Source organism: Protopterus annectens, chromosome 17.part0, assembly GCF_019279795.1.
Source record: "Protopterus annectens isolate FY-2018-M chromosome 17.part0, PAN1.0, whole genome shotgun sequence".
NCBI classification, from domain to species: Eukaryota; Metazoa; Chordata; order Ceratodontiformes; family Protopteridae; genus Protopterus; species Protopterus annectens.
This window is the reverse complement of record NC_056751.1, coordinates 139,238,767-139,257,022: the sequence shown is the minus strand read 5'-3', so window position 1 is coordinate 139,257,022 and position 18,256 is coordinate 139,238,767. Positions and strand designations below refer to the sequence as shown.

At 40.9% G+C, this 18,256-nt stretch overlaps 1 protein-coding gene across 1 annotated transcript in view; it reads right to left on the bottom strand.

Moving 5' to 3' along the window:
* LOC122791413 (fatty acid amide hydrolase-like) overlaps positions 1-17,612 on the bottom strand; it is a 1,249,544-nt gene extending 1,231,932 nt beyond the window's left edge. The window contains exon 1 of the mRNA XM_044059161.1: positions 17,502-17,612. Within this exon, the coding sequence (XP_043915096.1) occupies positions 17,502-17,612 (111 nt within the window). The remainder of the gene's footprint in view (positions 1-17,501) is intronic.
* Positions 17,613-18,256: the final 644 nt, after the last annotated feature.

Here is an 18,256-nt window from a genome sequence, read left to right as displayed (position 1 = left end):
CACCTTATGCGTGCATGAAGTAACAGTGTACAGAACAGTCATATGTACGTACCAGGGGTTAACTCTAATCTCACCCTTACCTCTCCTCAAACGACAACTCAAACTGTACTTCCAAAATCACTGGCTTTGCTCTTCTTGGAGTCCAGGCTAACGTCCCTCTCCCTACCCTCTCTTTACCTTTAACCCCTCATTGTGCATAGATCTAGCTTCTACCCTGTTTCTTTCACCTTGATGTCCTTCTATGCTCTGACCTACTTCTCCCATCCCTCCCACCTCCTCTTGACTGTCTTCCTTCTTTTCCTCACTTCCCTTCTTGACTCCTGCCTCTTCCATATAATTGTATCTTTCATACTCCTTCTACTTCTCTACCCTTCTGAGCCCTAACTATTATGTATATGGCTTTTGCCTTATTGCATAACCGTTATGGTTTAGGTAGGATTGCTTTAAAACCAACGGTACATTGTGTATGACTCTAAACTGTTTGAGTTCCTTACATGTATGTTGATTTAGTTAACAGGCTGGTGTACAATTCTATCATGTTGGCTGTCTGTATTAACAACTTGTCTGTCTGCCTTTATTACGTTATGTGTGGAGCTTTTCTCCACAGGCCTCTACTAAAAATGGACATATATCCAGCTAGACTATCTGGGTCAACAAATGTAAAGTAATAACAATAAATGAATATGGCATCTTACCTGCACGCTCGGTGTCTTGCTGCTGTGTGGATCCAACCTCCATCATGATGCATGAGTGTTGCTGTTGGTGTTCTGGGGCTGGATCCACAACACTTAGCAGTAGCCCCTCCTGTCTGGTGAGGGGGATGTGTAGCCACCCCCACCTGTGGCAACCTGTTGCCTGCAGATATCTGCAGCACGCTGGCGGACATTTCTAATCAAATCACTGCAGTGATGTCTCACCTGCTCATATGTCCTATCATGCATGCCAACATCATTTATCCTGCTAACGAGGTTTTGCCACAGTGCAGACCTCTCCTGCTGATTCTGGGTGGTGCGTGAGAACAGGATGGCATAGTCACGCACCAGGCTCCTCTGCAGCAGAATATGATGGGTTCCTTTTTGGAGCCATGTCAAGCTGGAAAGGTACACAAACAGGTTATCAGCATAGTATCTCAACAATACATGGTACACATTCTATACAGGGAGTATTAACTTCTACTTATTACTGCTTGGTTAAAACTTGATTACAGTGTAGCTATCATTCTATGTCATTTGTACTAAGCACTTGGCCTTCAGACCAGTTGTTTTACATTAGGGAGGTTGGTGGCAAGCACTGTGGTGGCAGGACACATATCTTTCATCCATTGAAGTTGGGAACTGCTGATTGAGGGCCCAGTGTACAAGTGTATTAGTTCTGGTATGGGCAGTTGGCCTTCAGGCCAGTTATTTAACATTAACAAGGTTTGTGGTCTGCACTCGTGTGTGACAATAGGCTGTACTCTGCCATTCATAGCTGGGGACATCTGGTTTCAGGTTTATAGTGCCTGCATATCTGAGCTGTATCTTACTGACATTGCTACACCTTGTTTGCTGTAGCAACCACTACATCAGGCCTCCTGGATCTACCTTTGTTTATATGCTTGTTATTTGTTAGCTTGTTATTTCACTGGTATGCTACTTCCACATAGTACACAGCTTCTCAACACATCTGTGACTCACTACTGATATCTGCATTGCTTACTGTACGTATTTCCATGTTACACATGACAGCAAGTGACTGCTTCTCATTGTTGCATTTACTTAATTGTGACACATTGCACTTAGGTTACCTGGCACTTGCTCACTGACGCTTTTATATCAGTCAGCAGTTGTAGGTAATGTCAGTACACCCTCACTCCCCACTGGACCTTGTTTTCAATCATTAATTATTACAGAATTCACAATAGTATTCTAGCATGTCCAGAGGTCAGTTGTCAGTTCCTCCCCAGTCCAGCTGGTGAGTGTGGTACTCCAGAGACAATGTTAGAACAGATGCATGTACACAGACAACCCCCTCCTCCTAACAACAAATTCAAACTCATGTGAGTGATGCAACCATATACCAAACTGGAGGCTAGGCTCTGTCTACTCAATACCGCCATAACCAGTCAGCTGGCCAAGGAGACCACACACTACACTTCCAGTCTCACATAGACCTACCACAACAGCGGACCTAACACATGATCACACATGAACATACTTGTAGGCTCGGACCACAGCTATGCCTATGCAGCAGAGACCTCCTAAGCAGACATCCAGGCAACCACTACCATGGAAACGAACATGTGCAACACATATCACACAAAGCCAATGTGCTGAACACTCACAGCCATTAACAGTAAACAACACACCTCATACACCTGTACTAGGTGCCTCTATCATCAGGCACACTAACATCACGTTCACCAGGCTTAACGAGGTGAGGGTCACGGTGTGCAGCCTGTCGGGCACTATGACCTGCCACATAACACAAACACTCAGGTAACCCCAAGGCAAGTACAGGTATGACTCAGTCAATGTCCATGCTGGTGTGAATGGCCTGACACATTCCTCCCTGGACTACATGACATGAGACAGTACATAGCTCTCTGAGCACGTAGCCCAAGACAGTTTGACCCTGACCTTGAGTAGCATCCTACCCTCACCTAGAACCATGCCACAATATCAAGGCCCGATGATCCCTTCCAACAATTGACTGACATACTGGTGTCATTCACAGGTGTGCCAATGCCTGCCATCTTGGGGTGGTATGCTTTGCTAGGGACAGCTTGCACCTGTCACCCCTGTCCTATTGGAATTTGGCGGAGCCTCTTGCTACACCCATAGTGCCTGTATTAGGCAAGGCTCATAAGGCAAACCCACATCCATTTGTATCACAAAGGATGAGGAAGTAAGAGTGATGCTACTCAACACTGGAAGTCTAGACCTAAGGATGCACGCACTCAAAACCCTACTTAACATTCTGGACATCGATATCTGTGCAGTAACATGAACCTGTTTCAGGTTTCACAGGAGCACACCAGTACTACCAGGTTAGAGCTGTTACCATTCTTTTCGGCCCCAACACTTGAACAAGGGAGGGGGAGTATCAGTATTCAATGCAGATTCCCACGCCTCCACATTGGTGGCACAGTACAACATAGGTGTTAGGCCATTGAGTACAGAAGGCGTGGTTGGGGACCTGGGAAGAAACATGGTAGCGGTCTGTCATTTGTCAACCACATGGCCAACGTGGATTGAAAGACATGTTATATAGCCCAGCTAATCATGAGAGATTCACATGTATGGCGATGGAGGTCATTGTGCCTCTTTACTCATCCATCATCAGGCCTATAATTGCGTACAATGCACCTTTTGGGATGTACCTAACCAGACACCTACAGCAACTGGTACAGGACAACAGTACCTCATCAAGGGGATGCAATGGCTCACACAGATGTCATATGCTGCCCAGGTAAAGTAAATCCAGCTGGACTCAGTGGCATACTGCCTGTTCAGAGGCAATCTGTGTGTGCCATATACAGCCATGCCCTACCCAGCAGTAATGAACATGCTGCACCTCAGGCAATCAGAGTCCCATACAGCCACATGCTCAGGAGAGCTGGACCTCAGCACTGACATACATGGACATGCTGGAGGGGCATATTCCTAACCGAGCTCCCTTCACTCTGTAATGAGCTCACACTACAGGTTAGGCAGAGTCCCTCATTGACTCTCTTCCATAGGAATCTGGATGAGTGGATGGAGATCATAGTTGTACCCCAGGTATCACTTCTATGTCACTGTTAGACAGAGGCACAGTATACTAATGTCGGACAAGGGCATAGCAGCATAACTTGTAATTGGGTGGCGAAAGACAAACACATTCTACTAGGCTTACCAATGCCCTAGGGCAAATAGCCTAGTATGAACCTATGAACATGTGTGTACTGCTATAGTACTTCTGCCTTATGTTGCATGTGTGTGTGTTGTGGGGGATGCACAGGTAATGGCCGGATACGTCTGCACAGGCGACACGTCTGACACATTCTGGGTGTTCATCCCTACATACTGGATGTGTGTTGCCATCCAACCCTGTGATGTGGACACACATTACTCAGCCTGGATTTACATATCCGAACAACACCACAAGCACAGTACACTACCTTGCTATGTATGCATGTAATTACACAGTTATTCAGTAGTTATGACAGTGATGCTATCCATGCAGCCCATTGGGCCGGTGGAAGCCACAACACACACCACCAGCACCTTTGCATATGCTTACCACAGACATCCCACATACTGCATGTACTGTGCACACACATATCTAACCCAGAACAACTGCACACCACTTATTAATCCTGTCCAGTGGACTACAGATACAGGCATATTGTATAACAATAGTAGGAGGCTACTGCAGCACAGGGCAGATTCACATGACAGCAAGACATCTGTGGTCAGCAGTGTTAAGATGCTTCACATTCACCAAATGCACAGATATTGGCAACATTGTTGCAGATGGTTTAGGTGCAGGTTCCCCCCCCCATTCTCCTACACATGTGGTATTAGTTATCCCAGATGACTGTCACCTCCCTATCCTCTCACATGTCCAGGTGAGAGCCACCTTCATCATTGCAGAACACATAGCATCACTGTTACGAAATGGTATCCCTGGATGTGTGCTACATTCACCCCTGGAGGACATAGCACCACATGACAGACTGATCTTAATCCCTGGTTATACTACAGGATATGTACCTGAACAGTGCCATACATACACAGTGGTCCCACGCCAATGAGGAGGAACCTCTACTGACCCTGGGAACTACTGCATCATATGCACAACTGGCCTTGTGTTCTAAGCTATGGAAGTGTTAAGTATGGGCAACATGTACAGCAATATTACATATGTTTATATTTCAGGACTATGTACACACAACCTATCTCATGGACATACCTATAGATAGTGAACTATGATACATTTGGAGGTGTCACAGTATACACAGGATTAACCTGCTACTTTGCATTACCTGTGTTTGTGGCAGCTGTTGCTGTGCCAGTGGTGCTTGCTGCTGCTTGCTCCTTGCTGCTTGCTGCTTGCTGCTTGCTGTTTGCTGCAGCTTGCTGCTGCTTTTGCTGCTGGCTGTCCTTATATTTGTTTGATTTCTCTCTCTGTCTCTCTCTCTCTTTCTCTGTAGGTTTTGTGCAATGAATGTATTGCATGAGTGTAGTGTGGGTACTCAATGCTTTTGTAGGTATCTGCATAGGTCCATGTGATGGCCTCTGCACCAGTTGTAAGGCAGCATTTGCTAATTGCATGCAGCCAGGTGTGTAATGATTGCATGTCTCACTGTGATTTCAGGACACTGCTATAAAAGGGTATGTGAGATAGGCGTTGCCCTTTCAGATTGTAGGGTGTGGATCATGCTGGTATGCTGTTGACAGTGTTCTGTGAGTGTGAAGGTTAGTACATCTCCCATGCTTCATGCTGTGTTGTAGATTCAGGTTGCTGCATTTCTCTTGCCTGTTCCCTGTAGTGAGTGTGTGTATGCATACTGACACCTACAACTATATGTCATATGTATTGCTATATAAATATATATATATCTGTGTACATATACATACTTTCATATATGTACATTAGCTGACATTATTGGGTACAAGCTAACAATTAGCAGGGCTGTTTCTGTTAACACTACACTAGTATGGGAATACAGTAATTGGGACTATAAAAGTCTGCCTGACATGCTTTGGGTAGTAGACATACTATATTGCCTTTATCTTCATTCCTACTATTACATGTTCCACTTATTTAGCACTATATTCCTGTATGAGAGTCATGGCTTAGTGGTAGGTCATACAGACTAGTGTTACAATGGTCTTGTGGTAGGGCCTACTAGTATGCTTATATTCTGCTTTTGACTTGAGTATAGGGCCTATCAATCAAAGTGCTGGAGGCACCTTTAAGCAGTTAAAGAGGTTAGTAGGTCTCACAGGAGCCAGGCTGTGTTGCAGATTCTGGTTGCTGCATTTATCTTCACTGTTTCCTGTAGTGAGTGTGTATGGATACTGACACCTACAACTATATTTCATATGTATTAATATATATTTATATATATGTATGTGTAGATATACATACCTTCATATATGTACATTACCTTACTTTATTATGTACAAGCTAACAAGTAGCAGGGCTGTTTCTGTTAACACTGAACTAGTATGGGAATCCAGTAATTTGGCCATTGAAACTCTACCTGACATGCTTTGGATAGTACACCTCCTATATTGCCTTTATATTGATCCCTACTATTACATGTTATATTTATTCTAGCAGTGTGTTCTTCTAAGGTAGTCATGGCTTAGTGGTAGGTCATACAGACTAATGTTATGAAGAGACTGGCAGTGGGAATTTATTTTTCTTTGCAAACTTTCAAACTGAGTACAGGGCCTGTCAATCAAAGTGCTGAGGCCACCTTTAAGCAGTTAGAAGGGTAAGTAGGTCACACAGGGGTCAGGCTGTGTTGCAGATTCAGGTTGCTGCATTCATGTTCACTGTTTCCTGTAGTGAGTGTGTATGAATACTGACACCTACAACTATATTTCATATGTATTTATATATATTTATATATATGTATGTGTAGATATACGTACCTTCAGATATGTACATTACCTTACTTTATTATGTACAAGCTAACAAGTAGCAGGGCTGTTTCTGTTAACACTGAACTAGTATGGGAATCCAGTAATTTGGCCATTAAAACTCTGCCTGACATGCTTCAGATAGTACATCTCCTATATTGCTTTTATACTGATTCCTACTATTACATGTTATATTTATTTTAGCACTGTGTTCTTGTAAGGCAGGCATGGCTTAGTGGTAGGCCATACAGACTAAGGTCCTAGGTTCGAGACTGACAGTGGGAATTTATTTTTATTTGCAAGCTTTCAAACTGAGTACAGGACCTGTCAATCAAAGTGCCATAAAGGCACTTTTAAGCACTTAAAACCAGGTCTGCGCTTGTTTGCGCGGAGCTCACGCATGCACACTGGCGGGGAGCTCCGCTAACACAAGTGCACACCCACGCTAATTTCTTTGAAAGAAAAGAAAAAGGGATGAGAGGAAAGTGGTGAAAAAGGGGTCACAAAGAGGGTAAGACAGTAGGGAAACAAGCGTGGGATTTGCAGGAGGGATGTAGGTAAGGCCCATAGATGCCCATGTCTTTGGCAGCAACAGCTGTGCATTTCCATGTATTTTGGTGAGACATTGGAAAACTTTCACCCCTGAGAGAGGTGTCAGGACAACATTAATATTTGTTGTAGAGCCAATTGTAATTAACTGTTTTCTGCGACATGGACAGCTATGTATGGGGCGTAATTTTTTTGTGGGTACAGAGTGCCCTTTTTTTTTTTTTTCAGGTAAGAGTGGTATGTCAGGTGAAGGAAGTCGGTATAGCTGGGGAGGTAGGTTGGGTAGGTTAACAGACAAGACAGACGAGACGCATACAGGGGCGGTGTATGACACACGTGGGGGGGTTACACAATTGACAGGGACGGAGGTTGGGATATCCGAGATGCATGAGCCCACAGATGGCAACAGTGGAACTGATATCCCCACCCATAGGCAGTTGCCACTGTTCCTTCACAGCCCAGGACGGGGCTGTGCTGGGGGCTGTGTGGGCGGGGCAATGGCCGGGGCCGTTAGCTGTGCCATATGAGCCTTGAGCTGGCGTAGGGGCCCAAGAACAGAGTCTTGGATCTCCCTTCGCACCACAGACCGGACACCTTGGAAGGTGAGTGGACGAACCCCTCCGGCCACACTTGCAGAGGGGGGACAGGCCCCATCCCCTGCAGCGCTTCCACCCGAAGGTGGCACAGGGCCACCGGAGGGGGGTCCGGCCTGGGCACTAGTGCCAGGTGCAGTCGCCAGCTGAGGTGGGAGAGGTGGGTCCGCTGGGACCTGCCTTCCCATTCGTTCTAGGTTTGTGAGTAGTTATGTTAGTTTGGGTTAGTGGCATTTTATTCCATTCAGATTAGTTGTAACAGCATGCATTGGTATTCCCATCAAACAAACACCCAGATGTTAACACCATTGAACAAGGGGCATATCAATATCACATGCATTATTTGAACAGAAATACACAGTCAAACAACATGCAGGGTTGATTAATGGCAACAGGCCATCAAATTTGCAGGTATGAACAGGGCACATGCACAAACAGACATGCATATATTTTTGAAACGGACAAATGTCCATGATTAATGAAATGTTCACATACCATTATTTAGTGGGTGTTGTTATATGGAATTATAGGGTTGGGTGGCGATAGAAAGTGATGACACATTCATATGTTACACATTGATTTACATTTGTAATAGGTACACAATTAAGTTGAGGCTGATGTTTCAAAATAATTTTTATTTGACTGTCATGCTACACCTGTTACAAATACATCACTATCCTACTTATTTTGAATCTGTTCAGATACATCATCCTGCTACACTTTGATGACAGGACAGGGGACAACTATGGCTGTTTAGTCTGTCAGATAATCATTCATTCTATCTGCAAATTGTTTACTGTGATCACCATATACAGACTTTGGCCTAGACATTCCAGATTCTGACACACTGAAATCAGTTTGGGATATTAAGATGTACTTCCCACATGCATTTAGTTCTGTAGAAACACACTGGGGCTAGTATATTCAGGGGTTATTACTACTTTATTTATTCATACATGACCCTTTCTGTCACTCTCATACATCCTGCAACTTCACAGTTCAGGTTGGTACTTCTAGGCTTTGTTCACATGTTAGACTGGTGGTGATTCAAACACTTTCCAACAGCCTCACTTCTGTCATGATTCAGCATTTCAACAGGGGATATATCTCACATATGACTACCTCAGATTCTGAAGCTGTACTCTTGAGACTACTGCAGGTTACACTATATTTAATTAATGGTGGGACATCTGTATTACAGCACTGTTTAATTCTATCAATTATATTTCCAGTTACACTTGCATACTGATGAACTTGTTGCAGCCATACCTGCAGACTTTCAATTCTTGCTTGCACATTATATTACTTTTAATCAATACACTGCAGTGTTCTGATACATGCTACAGTATAATATTTATTTACAAGTAATGGGTGGGGTTACTAACCTGCATGGTGGCGCAGCCGCACCAGCCTATGGGCATACATCTCGCGGTTCGCAGAGCGGACACCTGCAGCTGTAATACGAAAGAAGTAATATTGGACTACACATCTCCATGGTATCAGCCAGTTGAAATCCTTACATACATAAGCAAAATGTAACTTACTCAGTAGTGGGGCATTGGGCATATCCCGGGCCTCCTGGATCCATTCGGTCAACTGGTCTTGCTTGCGTCGCTTCAGGTCTGCATGGTGGTGACGGACCTGCTCACCAGTGCGTGGAATGCCAGTAGCACTGGTCAGATCACGAGCCAACTGGTCCCATGCCTCTGCCCTATACACTCCCCATGAGACCTGGCCTTGCATGAGTTGGGCCTCGTGATGATGGACAAGGAGCCAGACCATGTATCTGGACTCCTCAATGCCCCAACGCTGTGCTCGAAAGCAACGTCCCTCACCTACTCCACTCATTCTGACTGCAGGTCTGTTCTACAATCGTTTCTGCTGTGTATTCCCGCCTATGGGGCTTATATATGCCGCTTTTCCTGCACATTTCTCTGATTGGCCGTTTTGGAATTGTATCTATTTCACTGAAAATGCTTTATCATGCTCCATTCTGGATTTTATCCCATATATATGCTATTTCTGCACTTCTAGGTATTGCTGTCATGGTTTAGTGGTTTAGTACCTTGACTCTAGTGCATGGTATCCTGGGTTCGAATCTAGCAACTGATTTTTGATTTTCCTGACAGAAATGAGTTGAGACCTGTCAATCAAACATGCCAAAAGCACTTTTAAGCACTTAAAAGCAGGTCTGCGCTCGTTTGCGCGGAGCTAACGCATGCGCACTGACAGCTTGTGGGAGCGGCGCGCAAACGGTGTGCGCTGGGATAAACCTTAATTGGCTAGTGACACACATGTTCAGCTAAGCACAGCTAGTTGCAAACAGTTTCAGCCTGTTAAACCGGTGCTTAGCAACGAGCACGCAGTTTGCAGCTTTTTAAACACTACTCAGCTACGGGCAGTCTGTCTCACAGTAGCTTAGCTATGAGTACATTTCTGACTATTTTTATTATTGTGTTACTTCAAAATATATGCTCCATTTCATTCCATTTTACAAAAGGGAATACTTTTACATTTGTACAATACTGTCAGGGGGCTTTTTAGTGCTTATTTACAAAAAAAAAAAAAAGGTTGTTGTGGGGCTCAAACCCTGCCTGCCTACTCTTAGGCCAGCAACTCTACCGCTAAGCTATTACTTCTTGGCTTACTTTGCATATTTAGTTTTTATATCCTTTTCCACTGACTGCTAACTGCAATTGCGCTAGTAGCACACCCGCGCACACGAGCGCACACAGTAGCAAACATTTACGGGGTTTAAAAAAAAAAACAGGTTTTAATTTAATTTTATAACATCTCTTCACTTTATACACTGATGGTCTGTCGGGGCATGTGTTGTGTAGTGTGTTTATTCACATTTCCATGGCCTCTCTCGTGGCTGTTTACTTTCAGCCATTCTAGTCTTCCGGGGGTGTGTCCGCTTGCAGGGCTTAGCCTACAGACACGCCCCCTACTCTCTTACACGGACCGTGTAAGAGTTACTAGTGTGATTCAGCATGCCTCATGCACCTCATGCATATGCATTACATGCTGACATCACACCATTTAACTGCAGCCTCCATGTAAGAGTTATAACTCTTACACGGAGGCTTCGTGAATCTGGCCCTATGTGTTGCCATTATATTATATTGTATCGTACCAGTATGATATCCATATTTTAAATATTGCAATATGGTACTCAGTGTAACATTAATGTGCAATATAGTTTGCATAATATTCAGTAATTCAATAAATCATTCAAGGCAGGGTTACAATAATAATTCCAAGTCTGTTATTTTTACAGAAAACATATTGCTGCTTCAGGGTACAAGACACATGAGAGAAAACTTCACTGTTGAGGAGAACCATATCCCCGTGAATGTACTTATGTATGGAAAAATTATGGATTCCAAGATAGTGAATGTCCTATAAACACCCTCTCCATGAGGCTCCTATCTAAATAGCCTAAATTGGTCATTTAGCCACTCATCTGCATCTAATAAGGAAAATTTTAACCACCTTACAGCTTTTCAAACTGCATCTGCATCCCTTGAGATATTTTGGATCCATACTGAGAGAATATTTGTTGCTCTAAGCTTTAATATCACCAGAGAGCCATCCACCATGTGTATACTTCAGGCCTGAATAGGCACATCACAAGTCAAATTTGTAACAGATTGCTACTGCCGTTAAGGTATGTCAAGAGAATCCAATAATATGGAGACACAAACCAGCAAAACCAAACTGTCTGCAATAGTTTACCCTGAAAAGGAAACTCTCTCTAAACGACAGAAAATAAATAAACAGCTAGACCCTCTAAATCCAATGCCAAACAGAAGTTGGAGGCAAACATTCATATGAAAGATTTCAATGAAGCATTGCTACCACTCCAGATGGCTGTGCAAGGTTTTTCCGCGCAGTTATCTAGCTTCGGTAATAAATTGAATCAGGCTATGGAACGCATGGACAACATTGAAGAGACTGCCAAAAATAATGAACTGCAGATTGCTTTACTAAAGGAAGAGTTGAGCACAAAAACTCTACTTTAACTGATATCCAACAGAAAATCATTGATCTGGAAGCAAAGAGTCGGAGAAACAATATTGTAATAAGATGTCTACCAGAATTATACAACAGCAACCAGCTGATCGAGACCATCCTACAACTATTTGATTTCATTTTAAAACCTGATACACATACTAGCAGAATCATAATTGAAAGAGCTCATTGAGCCCTGCATACCAAACAAAACACAAATACCCCAAGACAAGTTTACATCAAGCTGCTGAATTTTCAAGACGTGCAAAGAATATTATCTGCCGCTAAAAAAACAAAGACAGATCTCTTGGAACAGTTATAAAATAACCTTGTCACAGGATCTCCTGTTAGCCATTAAAGAAAAGCACCAGAAGCTCTTCCCTTATTGTGCTGATTTTATTAAAAGAAATATCAAGTTCCAAATCACTACCCGAATACTTTAAACTTCACACATAAAGATGTTAAATACACCACAGACTCACCTAAAGAAGCTAAAGCTGCCTTCTTGAAATGTTTTGGTAAAGCCCCAGATGTATAATTTCCCATGCGGGCAAAAGGTGCTTTGTTTCCTTCTCACTAGTTATCGCTAGCTGAGTATGCCAGAATGGTAGAAATCAAAAATCCAACAAAGCGACCCACCAGGAGTTAAGGGTCCACTGCAGCAAAAACAATAAAAATAAAATTAAAACCAACAGCGTAGACCACCAGGCTTAGATTCGTAATCCAAAATTTTTATTCCACACAGAGCAGAAAGTTAGCGCTTTCGGGAACAAAACCCTTCATCAGACAAATTACTAGTAACTCTAAAACACATTTAAATATATTTGAATATATGCACTCTTCCAATCAAAAAAGAAAACCAATTTAACATTTAAAATACATTTAAAATATGTCAATTAATTAAAAATGAGGTCTACGTCTACTTAAAATGGGCTTCAATGGTACCATACCATACCATTCAAGCTAGGGGGTCTATCAGCTCCTAACTCAATAATCCATCTTATCTCAAAACATTCAGTAAGGCTCTTGAAATCCCCCCATCTTGAATTAGTCCTAACCTCCTGCAAAACCCGAAAAGTAAACCAATGTCCTTCATTACCTTTTATATGGTGAAATAATGCATTTTGTTCCCCTTTTAACCTGATATCAGAAAGATGTTTAAATATTCTGGCTTTAAACTTTCAATTAGTCTTCCCCATGTAAAATGACAGTTGGCCAAATATATTAAATTCTCTGTGTTACAATTAGCCACGTGGTTCAGACTATAGGCCTTATGTGTTATAGGATGAATAAAAACCTGATTTTTGGTTATATACTTGCATGCCTTACAAGTCAAACAAGGATATGTTCCTTTCCTATCACTATGAATTATGGAACTGTCAAACTACCTAAAGGGATTTCTATCACAAAGCAATTGTTTCAAATTAGGTTTATTTCTATATATAAACCTAGGTTCATCACCTACTATGCTTATTAAGCTATCATCTGTTTTTAGAATACCCCAGTTTTTCCTAATAACTTCATTCACCTGTTTATAATGACTACCATAAGTTAAACATAAATTCACCTTACTCTTATTACCATTGAAAGACCTCCCCTTATTCTCTGTCTTAATCATACTCCTTTTATTGCTCACACCCTGTTTCGAAAACTATGGTGTCCCCATTTCCTTTCTTTGTTGGGTCACTTCCAGTATGCCTTTTTCTATCTCATGGCCCTTATATTCTCTCACTTTAAGTCTTTCAGAAAAATTAAATAATTCATCTGAGAGCTCTCTATCTTCCGTATACAGTCTGGAGAGTCTTAGGGCCTGCCCCTTAATAATATTATTGGTAGTATAACCAGGGTGCATACTACCCTTAGTTAATGTGACATTTTTCCAGCACTCTTTTTGAAACACTTTTGTCTTGAAGCCATCAAATATGAGCCCCAGACATACATCCAAAAAGTTTGTACTGGTCTTAGAAAAATTTAAAGTTAACCTTAGGAAATCTGTAGTAGATTCTAAATACCCTTAAAACTCATGTAAGGAATCAACAGAACCTTTCCACAATAAAAAAATGTTGTCAACAAAATGACTATAAAAAATGATCGACCGCTTCCATAAATGCTGACACCTAATGAGGACATCATCCTCCCACTGGGCTAATACAATATTAGCATAAGAATTGGCACAGGGGGTACCCATGGCTACCCGCTGTTTCTGCCAAAAATAAGTTGAGCCAAACATAAAAATGTTGTTCACAAGGGTCAGTTCTAACAAACACATAATTTGCAAAATCACCTCTTTACTGAAGCAATTACTGACACTTAAAAACCTCTTTACTGCTCGCAACCCAAAGTCATTAGGTATTACAGTAAAGAGGTTTTTCACATCCATCGTAACCATCAGAATCTCTTCAGTTACTTGCAATCCCTCAGTAAATTTAGCTTAAAAAGCTTAGTAGGTGATGAACCTAGGTTTACATATAGAAAGAAACCTAATTTAAAACAATTGCTTTGTGACAGAGATCCCTTTAGGCAGTTTGATAGTTCCATAAGTCATAGTGATAGGGAAGGAACCTACCCTTGTTTGAATTGTAAGGCATGCTAGTATATAACCAAAAAATCTGTTTTTTATTCATCCTATAATGCATAAGGCCTACAGTCTGAACCACGTGGCTAATTGCAACACAGAGAATTTAATATATTTGGCCAACTGTCAATGTTGCAGTTCATTTTAAGTGGGGAAGACTAATTGCAAGGTTAAGGCCAGAATATTTAAACATCTTTCTGATATCAGGTTAAAAGGGGAACAAAATGCATTATTTCAACATATAAAAGGTAATGAAGGACATTGGTTTACTTTTCGGGTTTTGCAGGAGGTTAGGATTAATTCAAGAGGGGGGGATTTCAAGAGTCTTACTGAATGTTTTGAGATAAGATGGATTACTGAGTTAGGAGCTAATAGACCCCCTGGCTTGAATGGTATGGTACCATTGAAGCACATTTTAAGTAGACATAGACCTCATTTTTAATTAATTGATGTATTTTAAATGTATTTTAAATGTTAAATTGGTTTATTTTTTTGATTGGAAGAGTGCATATATTCAAATATATTTGCTACACTTAAAGAAATCCCAATCCCTCAGAGCTACACACTCCAGGGATCTAAACCTTGTCATCACAATAAACAAAACATGCTGGAGGGATAGGTTCCTGAACCAGAGACTCCCCAGACTCTGGAATAGATTGCCCATACATGTCAAGCAGAGTGCCTCTTTGGACCTCTTCAAGAGGAACCTTAACGATTGGATGGGAGAAAGGAAATTCACCCCAGGGATCATGTCAGTCACCCTGCTAGACAGGGGTCCAGGAAAGTAAATAATGTGGGAAGAAATAGCCAGGGAATTGTTATGGCTAGGCTTGTATAGGCCCTAGGGCTGATAGCCTAGTACCAACCTATGAACCTATAACTGTGTTTTAGAGTTACTAGTAATTTGTCTGATGAAGGGTTTTGTTCCTGAAAGCACTAACTTTCTGCTCTGAGCAGAATGGTAGAAATAACAACCAAAATCAATAAGAGCTATCATTTAAAACTTAAAAATATAATGCATCTGATTACTGTATCTGGAAGAGTTTGCCAGACAGGAAGTGTCCCTCTAAGGAACATATCTTTCAGCTCCTGTTGGAAGGTAGGCGTGACTTTAAGTTACAATTCTTTACCTAGGTTCTAATGCCTTCCTTCGACAATATGAACACACAAACGGCCGAGTTGCTTATCTTCAGCACAAGAGCCACACAACTCATTTAGAACAAACAATCTAGCACTAAAGGTAAAGAGCTTGTATATTAAAAAAAAAAAAAAGTTTCTTAATAATGAATGAGGGTTATCGCATGGTGAGGATCTAAAACGACGGCATTTACAGATATCCGGCAACTACACATCTGATGATAGCTCTGTTTTAAACTGTTTAAACTGCTACTCAATAATTGCTTATCAGCTGGAGATAGACTTTTAAAGGACAGTAGCTTAACTGCTGGAACTCAGCTCTGGAGTTAATGTGCCGCCTATTTCATACAATTACAGCTGCCAAAAATTAAGCGTTTCTCAAACAATTTCTGTAATTTAGAATATCAGGTTATGCACAAGTAGTGCAAGTATAGACAACTATGAATGGTTCCTATCTTCAAATGATGCTTTAGCTTAATAAAGCTTATTTTGGTAACTAATGAATAGTGAAGTTAAGTTTTATAACTTCTGAGTAGCCACTTTTGTTTCAATAGTTGAGGTTGGCTAATGCGGCGATGGGACTACGAATCTTGCCCAGCCTTCCGTTAATACTAAGAAATGTTGTTATAACATGTTATATGCTGATATGACAAGATATTCCTTTATTAAGTCTGTTACACCAGTCCTAGTCACATTTATTTTTTAGATGATGTACCTTTGGGTATATATACATTAGGTTCTTCATATAAAGTAATACCTCTATGTTACTCAACTTAAATATTTTCTTCCCTAATAATGTATTTTATTAAGGATCACTGCAATTATAATGCTGTTACTAAATAGGGCTTAATGGAAATATTTACTCAGCTAACAGTGTGGTGGCTATTTTGTACTTTACTGTACTTTCATGTAGGAAGAGAATGGATTATTGTTAGAAGGGTAAAGAATGATGACTCGGAATCATATTGTTATTGTATATATATATTAGAGTTTTTAAACTGTTAGAAGTATTGTTTACAATGCTTTGCTTAGGTTACACAACCTTTCAAATTGGAAAGCACTTCATAATGTCTATGTTTGTAACCGTAATTTCCCATACTTGTTCAAACAGGTGGGGCAGGTGGTAGGCACAGGATTGCTATTGAAAGTGTGTGTTGGTGCTGCTGCGAACATGCTCTTTCATGTACCTCTCCTTTATGCCTCTACATCCATTGCGTTCATTCGAATTTTTTGGAGCCTTGTAATTCATAAATACCACATCTCATTAATGGTAACACTTGTTTCACAAATTAAACCCTGGGAATGTGGATCATAGATTCCTGGAATGTGAGGGGGTTACAAGATAAAAGTAAGAAAAATTTGCTGATGCATTTATTTTTTAAATCTGAAGCGCATGTATGCTTCTTACAGGGAACACACATGTTTAGAGAAGACTGGAAAGGAGTTTTAACCAAAAAATGGATTAAAGGAATAGTTGCAGCTGGCGATAATTCAAAATCAAAAGGTGTAGCTATCATTATTATTAAAAAGTCTTTTCAATTATCAATTTTAGATCAGCGCTCAGATGAAAAGGGCAGATGGTGTTGTTTTATAACTATTAATCCATCCAATAGAAAACAAACTCTCTTTTTTAATGTTTATGGTCCCTGCCAGAAACAAACAACAAGACTTTATTTTAGTAATTCACAATATCTTACGTAAATTTCCTGACCATGAGCTTATAGTAGGCGGGGATTAGAATGCGGTTATTGATCGTGGGATAGACCGTACTAGCAACCAGTTCTCTCAAAATTTGCAGGCGTCAATTGCCTTTGGTGAACTAATGACTGATTTATGCTTAATAGACCCTGTATCATTTGGTGAAGGACTGGAGAGGAGAGGTTTATACACATATTGTTCCAAATGTCATAATACATGGTCTAGAATAGATTTTTTCCTTATTTCAGAGTCACTGGTGGAATGGGACATTAAATATCATGTGGAACTGAGGCACTTCTTGGATCATTCTAGAATTACCCTAAAGCCAAATTTTCCTAGCAACTCAACAAAAAGGGTCAGGAACTGTAACTGGTCCTTAAATAATAATCTATTATCTAAATCTGATATAATTCGGGAGATATCTGACATTTTAACGCAACTAGATGACAGTATGGAAGGCATAAATATCCCGTATGATATTCAGTGGGCTGCCTGTAAAACACAGCTCAGGGAGGTCCTTATTCAAAAAGCTACTTATTTTAAAAGAATAGCAATAGAAAAAGAAAATAAGTTAGTTGCAGATTTGTTAGATTTAGAAAAGAAGTCTCAAGATAAATCAAATCCCGATATTGAAAATCTAATAAATAATACCCAAAGACAATTACACGAACTACATCAACAAAACTATTCTATGTATGAACTAAGATGCATAGCCAGATATTCAAAATGGGCACAATTCCCATCTAAAGTCTTAGCTAGTATTATTGCAAATAGACAAGAAACAGCCAGAATTTTGTTACTTCATCACCAAGATATGGTACTTAAATCAGATACCCAAATACTTGATCTTTTTCATCTGATTTATTCAGAATTATATGTCATGAATAATCAACAATCTTCTTACGAAGAAATTACAGACCTCCTTGATAAGATTACATTCCGTAAATTAAGAATCATATAGAGTTACTAGATGCCCCTCTTGAACAAAAAGAAATAGTTGATGCCATAGGGAGATTGAAAAGGGGCAAGGCTCCTGGTCTGCATGGATATACTTCAGAATTCTATAAGACCTT